Consider the following 21278-nt stretch of genomic DNA (forward strand, 5'->3'; position numbering starts at 1 on the left):
ACATAAAGGCATTTAAGAGGTGTAGTGTGCGCTGTGCAAAAAACACTCATCATACACAATAAACTTGAAATGATGTATTCACTTAAGTAATCACATGCCAGTAAAATGGGTCCTGTCGACTAGATCATCCTGTTGATTTATTGACCTGGCAGAGAATGGGAGCTCTGTGAGGGGTCACCAGGCCAGGTTTCATTGCATAGGGTAGAAAGCATATCATTTGCCTATTTTTGCATGTGTTCCAAGTGATCTAATGTCTAATACACAAATAGCGAAGAGTATCAGTGCCACACTAGAAACCTGAAATAAAATATTAACATAATAACGTTTATAGTGGAGCAAGTGTCATTTAATGTGTTGCTTATCTTTAAGAGTGAATAGCTCTACTGTGTTCACAGTTTGAAGACAGAATAATTAATTTGCTTGCTTAGTAGCCTTGGCGTCCTGTCTGGGAGGATTGGGGTTTCCACAAAATGTGTGATCCCTACATGATAGTAGAAGGACACATCGTACATTTTCAAAACCACAGTCAAACCACCTGGTATGGAAAATGGATTGGAGTGGATTACAGTGGAGTGGATTGGCGTATTGAAGTGCATTACAGTGCAGTAGATTGGAGGTTTTTAGAGATGATTAGAGTGGAATGGATTAGAGGAAATTGGTGTGGAGTGGATTGGAGTGGCTTGAAGTAAATTGGAGTGCAGTGGAATGGATTGGTTTGGAGTAGATTAGAGTGGAGTGAAGTCGATTAGACTGGAGAGGATTAGAGTGGAGTGTATTGGAGTGAATTAGCATTGAGTGGATTAAAGTGAAGTGTACTTGAGTAGAGAGGATTGAAGTTGCCCAGATAAAAACAAAATAGATATGTATAAAATCAAAGGCTCATCCACTGTTGCTCCCGAAACAAGTGTCTGTAACCGTTTACCAGACATAACAAGCATTGGCAAAGCAAATAGGTCTCGCCTATGGGAGAGCTATTGGCTTTTGCTATGTGTTTTAGCCATGTTATACAGCACTGTGGCTGCTGTTCAGCATGGCTAAAAGTTAGTGGCATAGAGTGAAGTGTTGTAGAGTGGAGTAGAGTTTTGTCTAGTAGAGTGTCGGCGAGCGGATAAGTGTAGACTGTCATAGACTGGAGTGTCATTTAGAGGAGTGGCATAGAGTGTCGTACAGTACAGTGGTTTAGACAGTTATAGAGCGGAATGGCATAGAGTCAAGTCCAGCGCATAGAGTGGAACAGAAGGAACAGAGTGTCATATAGGGGAGTGTCATATAGTGGAGTGGGAGTAGAGTGGGGTAGAGTGGAGTGGCGTGGAGTGGATTATAGTGGATTTTAATGGAGTGGATTAGAGTGGGTGGGGAGGAGTGCATTGGAGTGGAGTGGTTTATAGTGGATTGTACTTCAGTGGAGTGGAGTGGTTTGGAATCGATTAGAGTGGAATGGATTGGAGCTCATTAGAGTGCAGTGGATTAGAGTAGAGTGGATTAGAGTGGAGTTGAGTGGAGTGGATTAGAGTGGGATAGAGTGGAATGGATTTGAACCGGGTGGATTAGAGTGGAGTTGATGAGAGTGGAGTAGAGTTGATTCAAGTGGATTGGAGTGGAGTGAATTGGAGCGGAATGGGATGGATTAAAGTGGATTGGAGTGGAGTGGATCACAGTGGATTGGAGTGGATGAATTGAAGTAGATTAGATTAGAGTAGATTGGAGTGGATTAGAGTTGAGTTGATTGGAGTGGGGTAGAGTGGAGTGGATTGGAGAGGATTATAGTGAATTCAAGTGGATTAGATGAGAGTGGATTTAAATGCTGTGGATTAACCCCTTCGCTGCGGGGGTTATTTTCCCGCTGTGCTGGGGGATAGGGGGGGCGCGCACGGCGCCCGCATGCTCATGACGAGCTGAGCTCGTCATGAGGCACGGCGCTCCTGTGCTCATGACGAGCTCAGCTCGTCATGACCACACCCCTTCCCGTGGAACGCTCAGCACAGCAGGGGAATTATCCCCGCATGCGAGCGTTCCACGGCTCATGACGAGCTGAGCTTGTCATGAGCACCGGAGCGCCGTGGCTCATGACGAGCTCAGCTCGTCATGAGCATGGAAGGAGTTAGAGCTGAGTCGATTAAAGTAGAGTGGAGTAGATTGGAGTGAATTGGAGAAGATTGGAGTGAATTTAAGTGGATCAGAGTGAATTAGAGTGAAGTGGATTAGAGTAGAGTGAATAAGCGGGGAGTGGATTATAGTGGAGTGGATTAGAATGGAGTGAATTGAAGTGGATTAACATGGAGTGGCTTAGAGTTGTGTGGATTACAGAGGAGTGTATTCGAGGGGATTGGTGTGGCGTGCATTAGAGGGGATTGGAGTGGGTTAGAGTTGATAAGAATGAATTAGTGTGAAGTTGGATTAGAGTGGATTAGGGTGTAGGGGGTTAAAGTGGATTGGAGTGGCTTGAAGAGACTTGAAGTGCAGTGGATTGAATTGGATTGAATTTGATTAGAGTGGATTAAACTGGAGAGGATTAGAGTGGAGTGGATTAGCATGGACTGGATTAGAGGGGAGCGGATTTGAGTGGAGTGGATTGGAGATGACCCAGATAAAAACGAAGTAGATGTATATGAATTGTGATGCTCATCCACTGTTGCTCCTGAAACAAGTATCTGTAACCGTGTACTAGAGTGACATAGAGTGGGTTGGTGTAGAGTGGCATAGAGTGTCGTAGAGTGGAGTGTGATAGAGTCAAGTGATGTAGAGTGTTGTAAAGTGGAGTAGCAAAGAGTGTCATAAAGTGGAGTGACTTAGACTGTCGTAGAGTGGAGCAGAGTGGCGTAGAGTAGAGTTTTGTAGAGGGGAGTGTCATATTGTGGCATGTCATACGGTGGAGTGTCATAGAGTGGGAGTAAAGTGGAGTGGCATGCTGTGTAGTGAATTAGATTTAAGTGGATTATAGTGGATAATATTGGATTGGAGTGGAGTGCTTTATAGTGGATTAGAGTGGATTGAAGTGGATTAGAGTGGATTGCAGTGGATTAGAGTGAAGTGGATTCCAGTGGATTAGAGTGGAGTGGATTGGAGCATATTAGAAAGAATTAGAGTGAAGTGGAGTAAAGTGGAGCGGATTAGAGTGGAGTGGATTAAAGTGGACTGGAGTGGATTCAAGTGGATTGGAGTGGTTTAGAGTGAAATGGATTTTAGTAGAGTGATTAGAATGGAGTTGATTAGAGTGGAGTAAAGTGGATTAAAGTGGATTGGAGTGTAGTTGAGTGGATTGGAATGGATTAAAGTGGAGGGGATTGGATTGGACTAGATCTGATCCAGTTGGAGAAGATTAGAGTGGATTAGAGTTAAATTGATTAGAGTGGACTGTGTTGGAGTGGGTTAGAGTGGAATGCGTTAGAGTGGATTGAAGTGAAGTGGATTAGAATGGAATGGATGCACGTGGAGTGGATTGGCATGGATTGAAGTGGAGTGGATTGGACTGGATTGGAGTAGAGTGAATTGAAACAAGTATCTGTAACCGTGAACTAGAGCGACATAGAGTGGATTGGTGTAGAGTGGCATAGAGTGTCGTAGAGTGGAGTGTGATAGAGTCAAGTGATGTAGAGTGTTGTAAAGTGGAGTAGCATAGAGTGTCATAAAGTGGAGTGACTTAGACTGTCGTAGAGTGGAGCAGAGTGGCGTAGAGTAGAGTTTTGTAGAGGGGAGTGTCATATTGTGGCATGTCATACGGTGGAGTGTCATAGAGTGGGAGTAAAGTGGAGTGGCATGCTGTGTAGTGAATTAGAGTAAAGTGGATTATAGTGGATAAGATTGGATTGGAGTGGAGTGCTTTATAGTGGATTAGAGTTGATTGAAGTGGATTAGAGTGGATTGCAGTGGATTAGAGTGAAGTGGATTCCAGTGGATTAGAGTGGAGTGGATTGGAGCATATTAGAAAGAATTAGAGTGAAGTGGATTAAAGTGGAGCGGATTAGAGTGGAGTGGATTAAAGTGGACTGGAGTGGATTAAAGTGGATTGGAGTGGTTTAGAGTGAAATGGATTTGAGTGGAGTGATTAGAGTGGAGTTGATTAGAGTGGAGTAGAGTGGATTAAAGTGGATTGGAGTGTAGTTGAGTGGATTGGAATGGATTAAAGTGGAGTGGATCGGATTGGACTAGATCTGATCCAGTTGGAGAAGATTAGAGTGGATTAGAGTTAAATTGATTAGAGTGGACTGTGTTGGAGTGGGTTAGAGTGGAATGCGTTAGAGTGGATTGAAGTGGATGAGAATGGAATGGATGCACGTGGGGTGGATTGGCATGGATTGAAGTGGAGTGGATTGGACTGGATTGAAGTAGAGTGAATTAGAGTGGAGATTATTAGGGTAGATTTTAATGGATTGGAGTGGATTGGGGTGAATTAGAGTGGAGTGCAGTGAAGTGGATTAGAGTAGGTTGGACTGGATTAGAGTAGTTGAGTGGTTTATAGTGAATTGAAGTGGATTAGAGTGAATTGGAGGGGAGTAAAGTAGATTGGGGTGGATTAGACAAAGTTAATTAGAGTGGAGTGGATTGGTGTGCATTGGAGTGGATTAAAGTGGAATGGAATGGAATGGATTGTATTGGAGTGGATGAGAATGAAGTGGATCAAAGTGAATTGGAGTGGAGTGGACTGGATTGGATTAGAGTGAAGTGGAGTAGAGTGGAGTTCTGTGCAGAAAGGGACAAAACAAATGCACACACAAGAGTTGTCCTTGCACAGTTGCTGTTAAGTACAAAGCTTCCGGAACTCTACCCCTCCAAAAGCACATGCTAAAAGAAACTAAATGTGTCCTTGTGAAATGTAACTTTTGCTCATGTAGAGTGCTTCAATACCTTCAGGTCAGGTTGAGTTTGCACTCGAAATTTTTTTAAAGAAGAAATAGTACCTCAATCATAGCACGAGCAGCAGACAGCCACTGATTAAGAGAAACCAATTTGCACTTTGTCCCTACATCACAAAAAGAAAGGAAGTGATGCAGGAGCTGACACCTGGGATGTCTTGTCGAAATTAGAAGGCAAATTGAAAAAAATACAACAGCAAAAATAGTACCTCAATCACAGCAGGAGCAGTGGACAGACTCTAATTAAGAAAAAACAGTTTGTACTTTGTCCATGCACCACAAAAAGTACAAAAATGACACAGAAACGAATGTCCTGGACATGCTGCTGAATTAGAAGGCAGTTGAGAAGAGTGATAATGATACTGACGAATGCTAAGTAATGGGCGGGCTACGTATAAGCCCTTTTTAAAGTTTTTTTTTTTAGATAGAATAGGTAGCCAAGCGACAGCAGCTTGTGCGTGCTGCCTGCAAGTTCGACCTAGAAAGAACCTCCCACCCCTCAATAGGTGTGTTCACCATGCTTTTCAAACATTCAGAGATAGTACCATACACAGTTTAATTCTTCCATAGAGAATCATCTTCTGCGATGGGCATCCAGCCAAAACTTTCACTTCAAGAAGAATGTCTTCATCATGCCCAAACATCTGGATGCAGGCACCAATGCCTAACAATGGATCTCACATTTGAACTTTAGCTGTGAGGGATGGAAGAGCAATGCGCATCACTGTGAGTGAGTAGGCTACATAGGGTCAGGCCAGGCAAGCAATGCTCTGGATTTATAGTAGTAGGGAGAGACCAATTCAATTTAGTTTTTTACACTCATCTGGGTCACTGAAAATCTGTGTCAAAAAGACTTAAATTGCACAAATTCAGTTTGCTATGTTTTATCCTTTTATTTCTCCAACTTTGAGAAACTTTGATATTATGGTGAATATGAAGGGTCTGGCCTAGAGTTTGACAGACCAGATGGTTTAAATACTCCTTCGCCCTGTCTGACATCCATCTGCCAAATTTAGAGGTGCCAATCAGCCGCACAGACCTCTCTCTATATTGACAGGTACCGCTGCCATGGCAGTTCCAGTCAATGTAGGAAGCATGTGATGGACATTACCTTCAGACATGACGGCTAGCTGCAAAAATGTTTCCAAAGCGTTTTTTGTTTTTATAACCAAACTCTCAAAGCAAGTTTTCTTTCAGCATTTGAGGGTCATTTAATATTTTTCTCCTGTACCTCGGTGACGGACAGGAAAATTAAAACACTTAACGCTGTCTACCCTAAGTAGGGCAGACGGAGCTTCCTCCAACAACACCTATTCTGTTGGGCCGTCAGAGGAAGTATTCTGTTGATGAGCTGACGTAACTCTGACTCTAAATTGGGAAGAGTTTGGAAGACAGGGTACCCTGTCCGCCAAACTCTAAATCAGCCCCAGTATTCCTTTGCCTCATTATATCATAGGGATAACAAATTACCATTAAAATTGTTTGACATTGGCTTATTAATTGTATTCACTGCATTTCGGAGCTTCATGTAACCTTCTTCAGGGAATACTCGTAATTCAATCTCTGTTTATTTTCATACAATTGATTTTGTCAGCTAAAGTAATAATTCCATGTATCTTACAATGCACCTAATTTAGGTCGTCCCCTTGCGTGATACCTCAAACTTTTACATGTGGTTATGTTTTACCCATAATATAGTTACCTGCGCTACAATTTTGTACGCCCAATTTTATCACCGCTTAATTTGTAACCAGATTTTTAACCACTGGTCCACATGTTGTTAACATTTTATAAATTCCTTTGTGCCTGATGTTTCTATTGACACTTTTTGTGCTTTTCCCGATTGCAACTCGAGTGCTGTTGGGCATGCTTCAGAAGCCTTCAGTCTTTATTGTGCAGATACAGAGACTCTGAGGCACCCTATGTCCTGGCCACATGTGCTACTGTTGTTAGAGCAGTTTGTTCACCAAAATATTTGGCCATGGCCCGGGATGCAGTTGGTGGCCCTTTTAAAATGTGTCTAGATTATTTGCTTTGTGGATACTGATGCAACTCACTCTGTACATCCGCTGGCCGTAGTCAGGAGACAGCTCTTTGTTATGTTTACTGTCCTAATCTGTGTTTCAAGTGCCGAACTCCCATTTTTGGTGGTTTTTCCAAAACATTATATGATTATAATATTATTGTTGTAGCAGTTGCTATTCTAGAACAGGTGTCTCCAACCTTTGTTGCAATTAGAGCTACTCATATTTAATGAACATCATCCGGAGCTACTAATATTATTAGTGTTGTAATAGTAACCACGTCACAAGATTATTTGAGTGGCCACTCCATGCAAGATTATCCGTATGCTTCACCTGGGTCCAACAGGCAGTGTAGCCAATAGTAGTGCAAAAACATTTAATCAAGTTGGAATTCTGTACATGGGTAATACATAACAGCCATACCGGCACTGCACTAAGGTAATAAGTCTCCCCATACCCACATCCATTATTACTGAACTATCAGTGTTAAATATAACATACCGTGTATTTGTAAAGTGCACCTTCGTTCTAAGGTATCTTGGTGCTGAAGTAGCATATGGTACCCACCTCAATGCTTGGAATGGAAATTCAAATGGAAAGGTAACCAATTTTCTCCAAACATCATCTTTTGAATTTTGAAAATAAACCTTTTTATCTTGAAGAAACACTGCTCAATTTCGGTATACATATATCAACCCAACAGACACTTCTAATTTACTAGACTCGGCTGCACATAGGAGAACTACTTACTGGTAGCCGGAGAGTCACCAGTAGGTCAAGAGCTACTTATTGGATTAGCCTGCTCTAGAAGTGCCCGACCACTTAATGCAATGGCAGTCATTGTGCTTCCACCGTCAGGCAAGCATTGTCCTTTGTCATCAAGGGGGTGCTCTAATGATAGCCCTGTTATGGCCCATAGGTTGTTTCTGAAGCAGGTGCCCAACCACCAGTTGTTTTACTTGCCTATATATATATATATATATATATATGACCTGATTTACACGCATGAACTGTTGCGTGCCTCACCTATGTGCCTCTTAATGGTGCATCGTGCCCAGTTGAATGTCCTTTTTGCCTCTTCCGCTCCCTATTGACTAGGTTGTAATAGAGTGACAGGAGCTGAAACTTCACATGTGAAGGTTAGAAGTTTGCAAGGAGTGGTTGGAATATTGTGTGTGTTATTTAGCTGAATGTGAGTCACTCTAAATGGGCTACAATTCTGGTATCTTGGTCTATGCATCTTTGCCAATGCGGGACTGTCATCCGTAATAGCTCTGTCGTGCCATAAAGCCAAGGATGACTATGAGTATGCTGTGAAGCGTAGGTTAATATATACAATGGTTCTGTTGGGTATATAAACTGATTACTTCAAAATGCATATTCATTTTACAAAATTATTTCTTAATCGATCATCAATTACTTTGAACAATCATCAAATGAAAGCATAATCAAATAGCAAATCCCGTACCAAGGAGAAAAAATCTTTTTAATCAATGAATTAATTTCATTCATGAGTACTTTGTTTGGAATACAAGTAAGTTAATCAGAAATTACAAAATTACTTAGTAACAAACGGCGCATATAAATAAAGTGCGTGCATTGTGACATATAGTGCACTCGTGAGAAAGTGAATTATATACAAGTGAGTGAAGGAAAAAAGGAAAGGGGAGGGTTTGGGTGTTTGTCGTGAACACTTTATAGGCCAGTTTCGATATTTAATTGTAATTCATTCAGTAAGCCACTTCATTTGGCCATAGTAACTGAATATTCTATACTGGTCCGATGGTTATGATGTCGTCGACGTTTCGACCCTTGGACGCCTTGATTGTGGTTCTACGGCGGGTCTTCTTCAGGACTTAAAAAGATGGGGTAGTGAGTTGGCGCCTGTTGGTCAAAAAGGGGATAGACCATCAGGACGGGATTTGCGTGAGATTTAATCGACATAGAACTAATTACAAGTACAGTGAGCACCTAGTTAGTACTACACTCACCTATGGGCCCTTGGATAGGAACCCGGTGGGCGTTCGGATTAATCACCCTTCAAACTGAGCCATCCGGCTTCTCTGAAGTTCGTGTCTGTTAACTAAAATAATTCAATAAGTTATGGGCTCTTTGCATTACAAAATAACATAATATCCTCATTCAGTAGCACATGGTCAAGACTCACCTTGATACTTCAGAAAACTTCACCGCTGGTCATGTATTTAAAAAAAGACCTTGCAGCCAGATGATAATCAGGGCGCTCTTTTTTCTAGAAAGACAGCAGCAATGATTTGGGCGTTCTGGAAGAAAGAGGGTTGAACGAGCTGTCAGTGCGACATTCAAACTGGACATGCTTATCACACACTGTTGAACGCATCTACAAAGGAGTCAAAGTGCTGACTCAATGCTTAACAGGCGTCAGAGAGTCTCACCTTGTTTCTGACTAATTGTATTCAATCAAATGGATGCAGTTAACACTGGGTCTGAATCCGTCTGTGTGCTGCCGAAGTACTGGAATAGCAATTCAAGGAAGTGATTGCCGGTTTCGACTCGTATTTCTTCCCTCGAGGACGCACAGACGTAAATGCCTTGCCTCGTTGCTAAGCAACTGACGAGCTACGTACACGTGTAGGTACGTCCTCGTCACTGAGGCGACTCAGCGTTCCCGGTTGCCAGGTTACGCTAGGGTGCCTCAATCGTACTTTTCTAACAAATGTAGATGCTGAGATACCCGGGGTTGTTTCTAGGGAAAATGCGCCTACCCCTTGGGTCTAAAGACTGCTTATTGAGGGTTTCGACTCGAATTAATTCCCTCGAGGACGCAGAGATTTGGCAGCCCAGCCTCGTTGTTATGTAACTGACGGGCTACGAACATATATAAAAGCGTCCTCGTCACTGAGGCGACTCAGCGTTCCCGGTTGCCAGGTTATGCTCGGGTGCCCCAATTGTAGTTTAAAAAAAATTTAAATGCTACACCACACGGACTAGTGTGATATAGAGTTAATGGTTATTTCTAAAGCAAAGCCTTTAAGTCAGGGTCCGAAAGATAGCAGTAGCGTGCAAAGTATAAAGCATCTGTGACGAAGTGTATTATTATTAAAAACATTTGTAACGAAGAGTGACATTATTAAAAAATGCATTTGAAAGTAAGATGCCATTGTAAATAAGCACTTCTAAGACAGTTATACACAAATGATATGAGGTATCTGAGCTAGCATCACATACCATGTTATCACAGTTATGAGACACCATATCTGGATCCACACCAGACTGTTACTCATGTAACACCAATTTCAATGAAAAAGTGTATCAGCATTTACAAGTACAGTTAAACAGTTAGGCTCATAATAATCATGTAAATTCAGATCTTAGTGAAGGCTGACATACCGATGTATAACTTTCAGCGCATACATTATAAACTGAATATGGGAATGGAAAGATCTTATTGTCACAAGGGTGGCTAGATGGCTATAGTTGCCCCATTTGTTTGGCAGTCTCCTCCCTTTCATTTAATCCTTCCTGTACTGTATTCAAAGAGTGTATCCATCTGCACTCCTTATAGTTGAGTGATTTTGAAACGGACCCGCCTCTCACATTAGTTATTATTTTTTCTAAGACCCTCCACTTGATATCTTCTGGTTTGTGATTGTGAGTCTTAAAATGTTCCACAAAAGGCGCTCCCACAGTGTTACACCTGATTCTACTCATATGTTGTAGAACCCGGGTTTTCACCTTTTGCTTTGTCTGCCCAATATAGATTAGAGTACACGGGCAAGTGATGGCATAAATGACCTGTGTACTATTGCAATTCGTAAACTGGGTAAGTTCATAAGTTCTGGTTAAGTGGGTAAAGCTAGAGCCCTCCTGACAGTTTTTGCAGGCCCTACAATTACCACATTTGTGATGTCCAATCAGAGGTGGAAGATTCAGCAGATTTCTTAAGTCAGGTTGTTTCGGTGGTTCCAGAAAGGCTTTTACCACTGTGTCTTTTATATTTCTGCCCCTCTTGAAGGCAAATGAGGGTTCTTGTGTCATCTGTAATGCCCCAGCTACCAAGTTCCAATACTTTTTCACGATCTTCTTTATATCGTTGCTTCTTGTATTATACGTAGTGACACACACGATGCCGCTGTGTTCTTTGGGCTTTTCCTTAGTCTCCAATAGTTTGTCCCTTGGTTGGTACCACACAAGCTTCTTGGCACGCTTTAGTAGGCCGGAGGGGAGTAGAAGCGTAGGTTGCCCTCACATACCGAAGGCGCGCCTAAGGCAAACCCGTCTGCGCCCGTCCGCGACGGGCCGGGACCAGGGGCCACAGACCCTGTCTATTCTCTGGTGTACTCTTCAGCCCAACTCTCTGCCCATCCCGCTGCTTTTCCTCCCTCCCCTTCTTTATTGCATCGCCTTGACTCTCTTGGCATTCTTGCCCCCCGCCCTCCCTGTCCACCTTCTCTTACCCGAAGCCCCATCTCTCCCTCTACAGATCCTTCTCTCGTCACCTGCTCTCCATCTGTCCCTTTGGCAGCTTCTGCTTATTTGCTCAATACCCACTCCGCAGTCAAGCATCAGACGGAACTCTTTAATCTCTTGAACACAGACTCCCCAGACTACTTATTTCTCACCGAAACCTGGTTCTCCACTGATTCCCTTCCGGACCTCCTAGCCATTCTCCCCGACACCTACTATGCCCTCCGAGCAGACCGCCCGGTTGGCAAAGCTGGGGGTGGTGTGGCGATGATTATCCGCTCCACTCTGAAATTTCAACTTCTTGCTCACCCCCCCATACCCAACGTGGACTACTTGGTGGCCCGATCTCTCAATCTTTCCGCACCTCTCACTGTTGTTCTTATGTACCCTCTCCCCCAAGCCATGCCCTCATTTGTAGCGGTTCTACAGGATCTTTTGGCCACACTGGTGGTCAACAACTCCTCGGTTATCCTGCTTGGTGATTTCAATTTCTGGCCAGGTGACCCCAGGGAAGACCTGCCTTCTAAAGACTTTTCTGCTACTCTCCAGAGTTTGAACTTTTCATCTCACATCTTGGCCCCCACCCATATCCACGGTCATATCCTGGACCAAATCTGGTCATCACGCTGCGACGTTTCACCCCCTTTTATACTCCGCTGCATTTGGTCCGACCATTCCATTATGTCATTTCTCATTTATTCGGCTTCGGCCGACAAGTTGCCTCTACCTAAAAATATTCTGACTCGCAGCTGGAATCAAACTGACCTTAACTCTCTTTCGCTCTCGTTGGCCTCTTCAGTCCCGGATCTCACTGACCTCTCTTTGGACTCGCAGACAGATGCCATTAGTACCTGGCTCTCCTCTTCCTGCGATCAGGTCGCCCCGCTTAAGAAGGTCAAATCCGTCCGCCCTTATGATGCGCACAAATGGTTCACCAATGAGCTCAAAGATCTCAAACTTGGTCTTAGGCGGTCGGAGCGCCACTGGAGACGGAACTACTGCCCTAATCTCCGTGCTAAATATAGACTTCTCCTGAACGACTACAAAAGAGAGATCCTTGCGGCCAAAACCAAATACTTTACCGAGAGAGTTGCCCTCTCTGCCAATAAATCCCGAGAAATCTTCTCCCTTGTTCATAACCTAGCTACTTCCGACCGTACTAGCACCAGTCTTGTTCCATCTCAGACCCTCTGCTCTTCACTCAATGATTATTTCATTGATAAGATCGCTAACATAAAGGCCAATATTCCTACGGTGCTCCAAGCTGGCTTCCCTTGCTCCCTCCCTCTGCCCCCCTCCTCTCTGGATCATTTTCCACCCATTTCCATGGACCGTTTCCTTAATCTGCTCACAAAAGTCAAGTCTGGCTCTCCGGCGGACTGTGCTCCTGCACGGATCCTCAAGACTCTTTTTACCAGCTGTCCTGCTCCCCCTCTTGCCCTTCTTAATGCCTCTTTAGCTTTGGGTTCTGTTCCTTCATCTTTCAAATCTGCTATAGTTTTTCCCATCCTAAAAAAAACTGGTCTGGATCCCTCTCTTCCTTCTAATTTTAGGCCTATCTCTCTTCTCCCTTATCTGGGCAAGATCCTTGAAAGCAATGTCACATCCTGCCTGTCCAACTATATCGAGGAGAACCACCTCCTGGCCTCCCATCAGGCGGGTTTTCGCACAGGCCATTCTACGGAGTCAGTGGTCATTGCGGTGTTGGACGAACTCAAAGGGAAAGCTGACATTAATCTCCCCCAGGCCCTGGTCCTCCTCGATCTGTCCGCTGCGTTTGACACGGTCGATCATTCCATCCTTCTCGACCGTGTCAGCGCAGCAGGCATCCGGGGCGCTGCCTTTTCCTGGATTGCGTCCTTTCTTCAGGGCAGGTCCCAAGCGGTTCATCTCTCAGGCTTCTCCGCTCCTCCTCGCTTGGTTACCTGTGGGGTCCCTCAAGGCTCCTCCCTCTCCCCCCTCCTCTTCAATCTTTATATCCATCCCCTTATCATCTCTCTTCTCGAGCTGGGGGTCTCTGTGTATAACTACGCGGATGACCTCCAGCTTGTCTTTGATCTTTCTTCCCCTTCTGTCTCTCTTCCTAAGTTTTGCTCCACCTTAGTCTTTATATCCGAATGGATGAGCATCAATCACTTGAAGCTCAATCCGGACAAGACGGAGCTTGTCCTCACGGGTGGTCCCTCTAACCCTTGGTCTGCGGTACACTGGCCCCCTTCTTTTGGTTCCCCCCCCTTCACCGGTCTCTTCTGTTCGGACTTTGGGCATCAAGGTCAGCCATGACCTGACCATGCATGCCCAAGTCAGCTCCGTAGTATCCTCTTGTTTTCTTTCCCTCCGCCTCATTCGGAAGATCTCTCGGTATTTCTCTGCGGACGCCCTCAAAACCATAGTCACGGCTCTTATCACCTCTCGCCTTGACTATGGGAATGGCTTGTACGTGGGCATACCCGCCTATGAAACCCGCCGCCTTCAGGCCATTCAAAACCAGGCTGCTCGCCTCATTCTTCGTCTTCCCAAATCTTATCACATCACTCCTGCACTCAAGTCCCTTCATAGGCTTCCTGTGCACCTTAGATCTTTTTTTAAATTGGCCTGCCTGGCCTTTCGTGCCCACACTCACTCAGCTCCCCTCTTTATCGGATCTCTCATCACTCCCCACGTCCCCAGCCCCACTCTCCGCTCCTCCTCTCTTTCCCTCCTCCACGTCCCCGCTTCCGTAAATCCAGAACGGGAGGCACCCGATTTTCGGTTCTGGCCCCCCGGTTCTGGAACAGTCATCCCCTGTCCATCCGTTCTATTCCCATCTATACCCATTTCTGTAAAGCTCTCAAAACGTTCTTGTTTTCCCAGGCATTCCCCTGCTAGTTCCCCCGAGTCGCCTCTGTGAGCCTGGTTCAAACCCTCAGCGCCAGGAAGCCGCTTGGTCGCAGTGCGCTTAATTAAGTTCTTTTTTCATTTCATTTCATTTCATTTCATACCAACTAGATGCGAAGGCGGGTGTCCCTTTTTCACTTCATGGAGACAAATCTATGCCTGTGGGATTTTTTGAAGGCCGGTAGTGTGCCATGTGTGAACCTCAGTGGCGTAGCAGGGTCAGGTGGTACCCGGTGCAGAAAATTTCTTGTCACCCCCAGCTTGACAAAATGGCAAAAATATGTGTTTAAAACACATATTTTTGTCATAAACCAATTTTTTTTGCCATTTGGTGCCCCCCCCCCCCCCCCCTCACCCCTTTCAGTGATAATGCTTGTCACTCCCGGCTTGACAAAATGGCAAAAATACATGTTTAAAACACATTTTTGCCATTTGTCACCCCCTTCAGTGATGACACCCTGGGCGGCCCCCACCCCCTTCCTATGCCCATAGTGACCTTAATGGCATGGTGCAATCCACTGATGTCATGACTCTGTCACTGCGCTTGTTGTATCTACTGTGTGGTCTATGTAGGAAGTGGACATGTGGTGCCTCATGGTAATGGAATGCATCGGTGACTTGCCTCACAGCCTTCACACAGATGGTTCTAAACATGTCGAACATAAGGTGATGCATGAGGTGATCCAATGTAGCACAGTGGTGAGTGGAGTCTGATTGAGTTCAAGTGTCTGCCAGCAGCACGTGATGGGATCGTATAATGGAGCCAGTGCACTAAAAAGGTGCTACATATTTATTATTCATTACTTATTACACCAGAATCACACAACTGTTTTAGTCATTTGTCAAAACCAGGACTAGAGCCTGGGCTGGGAGTGTCCAACTCTAAATCAGGTACCAATTGCAGATGGTGTTGTAGCCCAGAAGTTGTGCTTTTAACCCAACCATTTCTTCAGTCTCTATATGCCAAAAAGTAAAAGTGTAATATTCTGTTTTATGCAGACTACATTTGAAAGGAACTGTAAATCAGATGACTGTGCGGCTGATCTGAACCTGAAAGGGAAGCTGCTGCTGTCGAGGTATGTGAACCCACTGCTGTCGTTAGTAGTAGTAAGGCATGCTGACATTGTTATATATGGTTTCCGATAAGTGTGTGCACAAGTCCAAAAAAACTGAGGCGTGGCCAGTATATATTAAGCAGCCTGGAACTACATCTGCAATTGTAAGTGTGGCTTCGCGGTTGTGGTACTGTGTTTGGAATACATATTTCTGTGGTTCAAGTGTTGGCTTCTAACACTGACTTAATGTGTGATCTTGGGTAAGTCTAACTGATCTTCAGGTAAACCACTTGTGAGCTGAGACAGTTGTGTCACATGCTAAGTTGCACCATTCAAACATTCCTTTAGGTTACTAAAGTGAAAGGCTATAGGCAATTAGCAAAACTGAGGGAATTCAATTGTACCATAAAATTCCTTTTAGTAGATTATTCTGGAAAGTTTCCAGCATGCATCAAAGATACCACAGAGCAGAGATGGAAGAAGAGCTGTGTGAAATCAATAAGAACTGTTCACTAGAAGGGCAAAACTAGTTGTTATAGTACTTCTTTTATAAAATATAAAATATAAAACTATATTCCAAAAGTATTCTCCTCTTTTGTCTCCCCTGTTCAATGACCAGTTACAATTGTAAACCAATGTGTTTTCAGATATGCAAACGTCCATGTGACAAGACGCAGACTTAACAAAAACAGCTTGAAGACGATTTTAAGTTGGGAAAGGTGTTGTAATTTATTCACTTGCCATTTGCAAATTACACCCTAAACAGAGATGAAGCAACAAAAAAGAAATTACATTTCACAGAACACAAAGATATTCCCAGGGACAACTGAACACAGCACTGTCAAATTCCACTGAAAAGATATGAACAAGTATTTAATTCAATGTAGCAGCACAGAGACCAACGATTGAAGGGGCACATAAACAGATTAGCCAACCTAGAGGCAAAGTGGCCTCTCCAGAGAAGAATGTTGGCCTGCTGTACGTGGTGGCGTTACCATTCTTGCTCTGTGACTACCCTTCCGCCCCTCTCATCCCGGTCAATGAAAAGCTTCCAGCCCTTTTCACAAACATTACCTCCACAAGTGTGCACTTTAAAAAATGGCGTCACTGGTAAAACACACGTGGCCTCATTTATGAGGCCTTGCGTCAGTTTTGCGCTGCTGATGCGTCACTTTTTGTGACGCATCGGTGGCGTAAAACATGCGCCTTGTTGCTCCATATTTAAAAAGTGACGCATCTAGGTAGATGCGTCACTTTTTAAACCCCTGCGCCACATTATACCTGCGTCAGGTATAATGTATGCAGAGCGGGCGTTCACCCGCAAAAAGCCTCGTAATAGTGACGCAGTGAAATCTATGCGATTTCACTGCGTCACTTTTAGGATGCTGTTGCGTCAAAATCTTGCGCCTGCCTCACAGCAGGCGTAAGACTGACGCAAGCCCTTTCACATGGGGCTTTCCCCATGTGAAAGGACGCATTGCTGGAGTTGCGTCACTTTTGTGACACACTCCAGCAATGCGTCACTTTTGCGCTTACAGATACGTCAGAAATACTGACGTATCTGTAACTCCTTGCGACATGATGCGTCATACATTAAATATGACGCATCATTGGTGGCGCAAGAAGTGCGCAGTGAAAAGTGACGCATCGCTGTTATCACGCAGCGATGCGTCACTTTTCATAAATGAGGCCCACAGGCTTTGACTATGCACAAAATGGAATAAATGAACAGAGCTATCTCAGCTGGTTAGAATTCACGCTATGCTTTGAAACAGCTTGTTTTGCTGCCTCCTATAGCAATGTTGATTGTGTGCTGCATGCCTGTATCCAACAACAAAACAATCTTTAAATAAATCCAGTCTCTTCTGAGCTGGAAAACTGAGGGTGTTCAGCACTGGATAAAGATAACAGTGTGGGAACTGAGCAAAAAGAAATATTCAATTATCTGCAGAACTCAGTACATCATTCCAAGGCATGCTCTTCTGAGCCCTCCTATGACACTGAATGTTCACAGAATACCAATGACATTGTTTGGCACATGAGCACGACTGAACGTCAAACAAAGAGAAACATTTCAGTAATGACTTTACAGCAGTATCAGTTCAACATTAAAATGGGCTGGGCCTTTTGTCAGTTCACTTAGCATTCAGTGCTGCCTAGGACTGCTATAGGATAATGCAGTTGTGTATCAAAATATATTTAGCTGTTCCCTTGTACCGGCGTGATACATGACAGAAAGTAAAGAAGCAGAAAGCATTCAGAGGAATTACATGCTCAGATTTCTTTACTTTCTCCTAGGAACGCATAGGTTGTTCAAATATATATCTCTGCTTACTTTACATGGGTTTATTTGCCATTTTCAGTATTTATTTATTTCCGGCAAGTACAAAAATATACACATTTGAAAATGTTGGGGTTCGTGATTCACATTTCAAATGACGTATTTGGTTGCTGGGAAAGAAAATAATTTTGAGTAATTTTTTGTGACTGCACTTTTATCATCTTGTAGTACCGCTTTTGACTGTCCGTGCCTGTGAATCTCTTTGTGGGGCGCCCCTTTCTTTCCCTGGGCATTTGTTTTCTTGGCATTCTGTGTTTTTTGGACTTCCTTTTCTGATGGTCTTTTTGACCCAAGTTTGATGGCAACATATAGTAATACTAGATTCTCTTTTAAGGTTTTGTGCCTTTTCCATTTTTGGAGATTGGCTCGTCTGTGATGGCCTGCTTTTTCATGTACTTTTTTAATGTGTAATAAGAAACACTTGAGAATTCAGTTTCTTGTTTGTGGTCTGTTTTCAGTTTTTTTTCATTTCCTCTCTTAGCAGCCTTTGTTGACCTGACTTCCCTGGTATTTTGACCTCCAAGGAGGTACTTTAGAACCGTTTCCTCTTTGAGCAAGTCCTCTGCCTTCAGGCCTTGCTTGATCATCTTCCCACTTGTCCTTGGATGTTGAGAAGAAAGGGAATTAGTTCTTACACACATTTCCTTTTCAGGGGAAATTTGTGGTAGATGGAGGTTCGTCCCCAAACAAGATTTGAGCCACCCACCGAAACATGTTTGCTCTTGCTTTCATAAATAGGAGTCTGTTTTATGTGACAGACTCCTCAGTAAGCACTTAATGTTGGTCCTGTGTGTAAAAAAGAGGAGCACAGGAATTCATCTCAACTTTGACTGTTTTTGATTCAGCGTAATATTTCTGTGTTGCTCACAGTCGGTTATGTTGACTATTTCTATCACAGTGAGGTATAAAACAGTTTTTATGATGCTTATCCCAAGACCGGTTTCCAGACTTTTACCCTCTTTACTCCTTTGTTCCTTTCAAACAGCGACTCTCAGCTTTTTGTGCTTCAGTGGACCCCAAATTCATTTAGAACCTTTCAATACTTACCTCCAAAATGTTCTTTGCAAAGTGATTTGGGGTGACATCAACATTTTTGCAATGACGATTAATTAGACCACATACATAAGTAGAGGAATTGTGCAGAAGGCTCTCAAGGGCTGAGCGGGTTGTTTTCACCCTTTCCAACCAAAAGTGCACCATGGAAATTTATATACAAACTTGGTGATTCCTCTGTGGATTTTTCTACACCGAGCCAGCAATATAAACAAGTAACTCCTAATATGCAGACCATAAGCTCCTGTGCTGGGCCTGAGTCTCAGGGCTGAGCGGCAGGATGAAGAGTGCCACTCATGGTTAATTCAGAGACCATGGCCCAGAGGAACCTAAGAAAGCCTCTGCCTGTGTGGGGCAGGTCCAAAGTCAACATGTCTGGGAATCCTACTTAAAATAATGCATAAATCCATATGAAATCACTATTGTCCATGTGCTGCGATAACTAGGCGTCTGTGCAAAGTACGCACCCCGCTGGAACTCTCGTGCACCTGTCCCCACGCGAGAACTGGATCGGCGTGCTGAATCGACAAATTCCTTTTGTCACACTAGTTGAATTTAATCATGTGCAGATCCGCATTTCACCGGGCGCACATGGAGTATGTTTATGTGGTCAGTCTGGGGCCCCCGGGAGTCGCGCCGCCAGAGGGTTTTGGAATTTGTAAGATGGCAAACGAGACTGAACTTGTGTTTCAGAAACTTCAGGAATCCCTGGAAGACAGTGCTTTAAAAAAATGGAAACAGAAAGAGAAGCAAAATCGCATCAGTGTGGAAAACTATGAATTCATCAAAACTGCTTCTAACTGGTTGAGCAAAGGCGACCATTATCATTTTGAACCAATGTGGACCCTGCTAGTATGATTTCCTCTTTCTATTTTAAAGTGTAGAGGACAACTTATTTCTTATTTCGCATCTCATAAAGTCATTCCTACTGCCGTGCCATTCCTGAACAGGGGCAATGTTTGGCTTGGCGGAAGTTGACACTAGTAATTACATTTTATTTCAAATTAACCTTTTTACTTTATGTCTTACCTTTTTATTATTTAAATCCTTTTGACAATTAGCCGTACGAGTTGAATCATTAGTGAGAATAGGAAGTTCACCGACCTTTAAATTTGTATTTGCTGAAATCCACACAGTGTCTTGTGCACATGGTGTGTGTGCATGCACGTCTGGCTTGATTCCAACAAGAATGCTCCAGGGCTGCTCGTGTTCTCCATCTGTGACAGGTGGACAAGTATTATTTACTCCAACACCTGTTCATTGCGATTTTCCTGGAGATCTGTGCCTTATGTAAGGAAATGCCAGTGTACATGTCTGCATTGATTCCCTATCATTTGATACCCGCACCACCAAGACGACAACATGGCTTTGGCTTTACTGGACCTCATAAATATCAATATGGATGTCCTGGGAGCGTGAGTGGCAACATTCACAAGTTCGTTGAGTTTTAAAGTTGCTACTCATCAACATGTCATAGGGGCTCATTATGATGGCTCATTATGATGGCGGCGGACATCAGTCCGCCCGCGATAATAACGGTGCTGGAACCACCTGCCAGACGTGCGGCGGTTCCACCAGTCCAATGAAGATGCGCCCGGGCAAATCCTGGCATTTTAACATTACAGACGGTGCTGCCGGCTGCAGCACCTTTTGCAATGCCAAAATGCCACGATGTGCATTTCCATGCACAATGTGGCAGGCACCACGCAGTACCTTCCACCTTATGCATGGGAATGTAGGGGGGGGGGTACCCACCTAGTGCACCTACATCCTCCGCCCCACAATGAGGGGGCCCATAATGGCCCCTCAAACCCAATCCCCGCCAGCCTTTCCATGGCGGCAGCGTCACCATGGAAAGGCATCTCCTAGGACACATCATAATATGGCATGAGATGCCTGCTAGGCCCTTTTCCGCCCCCCAGGCAATCGGTGCGATTGTCACCGGCAGAAAAGCAGCAGACGGACTTTGCGTCTGCCGCAATACCCACCGCATTCCTAATTTGGTGGTGGGTACGATGGTCATTGATGGCAGAAGGACCACCGGCCTGGTGGTGGCTGTCCTTCCTGCATCATATTGAGCCCGACAGTCTCTGCTTTGAATTATTTTGCTACAGTAATGCGAATATGTCTTCATCAATGTTTTGGGTGATGTTTTGTAGTGATGACGAACTACCTCACATACCCATTCCATAAAACATTTTAACTCACTCTAAGAATCTAACCTGAATTTCAGTGTTTTTATTTGTAAACTTTTATTTCTTGTTTTCTAAATTGTTTCTTTAACCTTATCACGGCTGAAGGTGGCGTGGCCCAAATGATTTTTGTTTCTGTTTTGTTTTTATGTTACACATCTAAACCTCAACAACGTTTATTGTGAGCTTTCTGCAGAATTATTATATATCATCCATGATACAAATGGCAACATTTGTTTAAGGTTTTAGTTTATTTGACAACAGATTATGAATTATGTCAAAAAACATTGTTTTTACAAAAAAATATATATAATTTTGCTTGTGGATCTTTTATTATAAATGACTCCGGTGGAAGTCTTACTGTACTAAACATTCCTTCCGGATTTTCTGAATGGAATGTTACCGACACAGTCAGACTTTGAGTGTGTGGGGGAATC

The 21278-nt window shown here is 43.8% G+C and overlaps 1 protein-coding gene across 1 annotated transcript in view; it reads left to right on the plus strand.

The window, feature by feature from the left end:
* The window catches only part of ITGA9 (integrin subunit alpha 9), an 885057-nt gene that overhangs the window by 458140 nt on the left and 405639 nt on the right, over window positions 1-21278 (plus strand). The window contains exon 17 of the mRNA XM_086964777.1: window positions 15200-15276. Coding sequence (XP_086820903.1) covers window positions 15200-15276 — 77 coding nt within the window. The remainder of the gene's footprint in view (window positions 1-15199; window positions 15277-21278) is intronic.

The sequence above is a fragment of the Lissotriton vulgaris genome, chromosome 4_1, assembly GCF_964263255.1.
Source record: "Lissotriton vulgaris chromosome 4_1, aLisVul1.2, whole genome shotgun sequence".
Lineage (NCBI taxonomy): Eukaryota > Metazoa > Chordata > Amphibia > Caudata > Salamandridae > Lissotriton > Lissotriton vulgaris.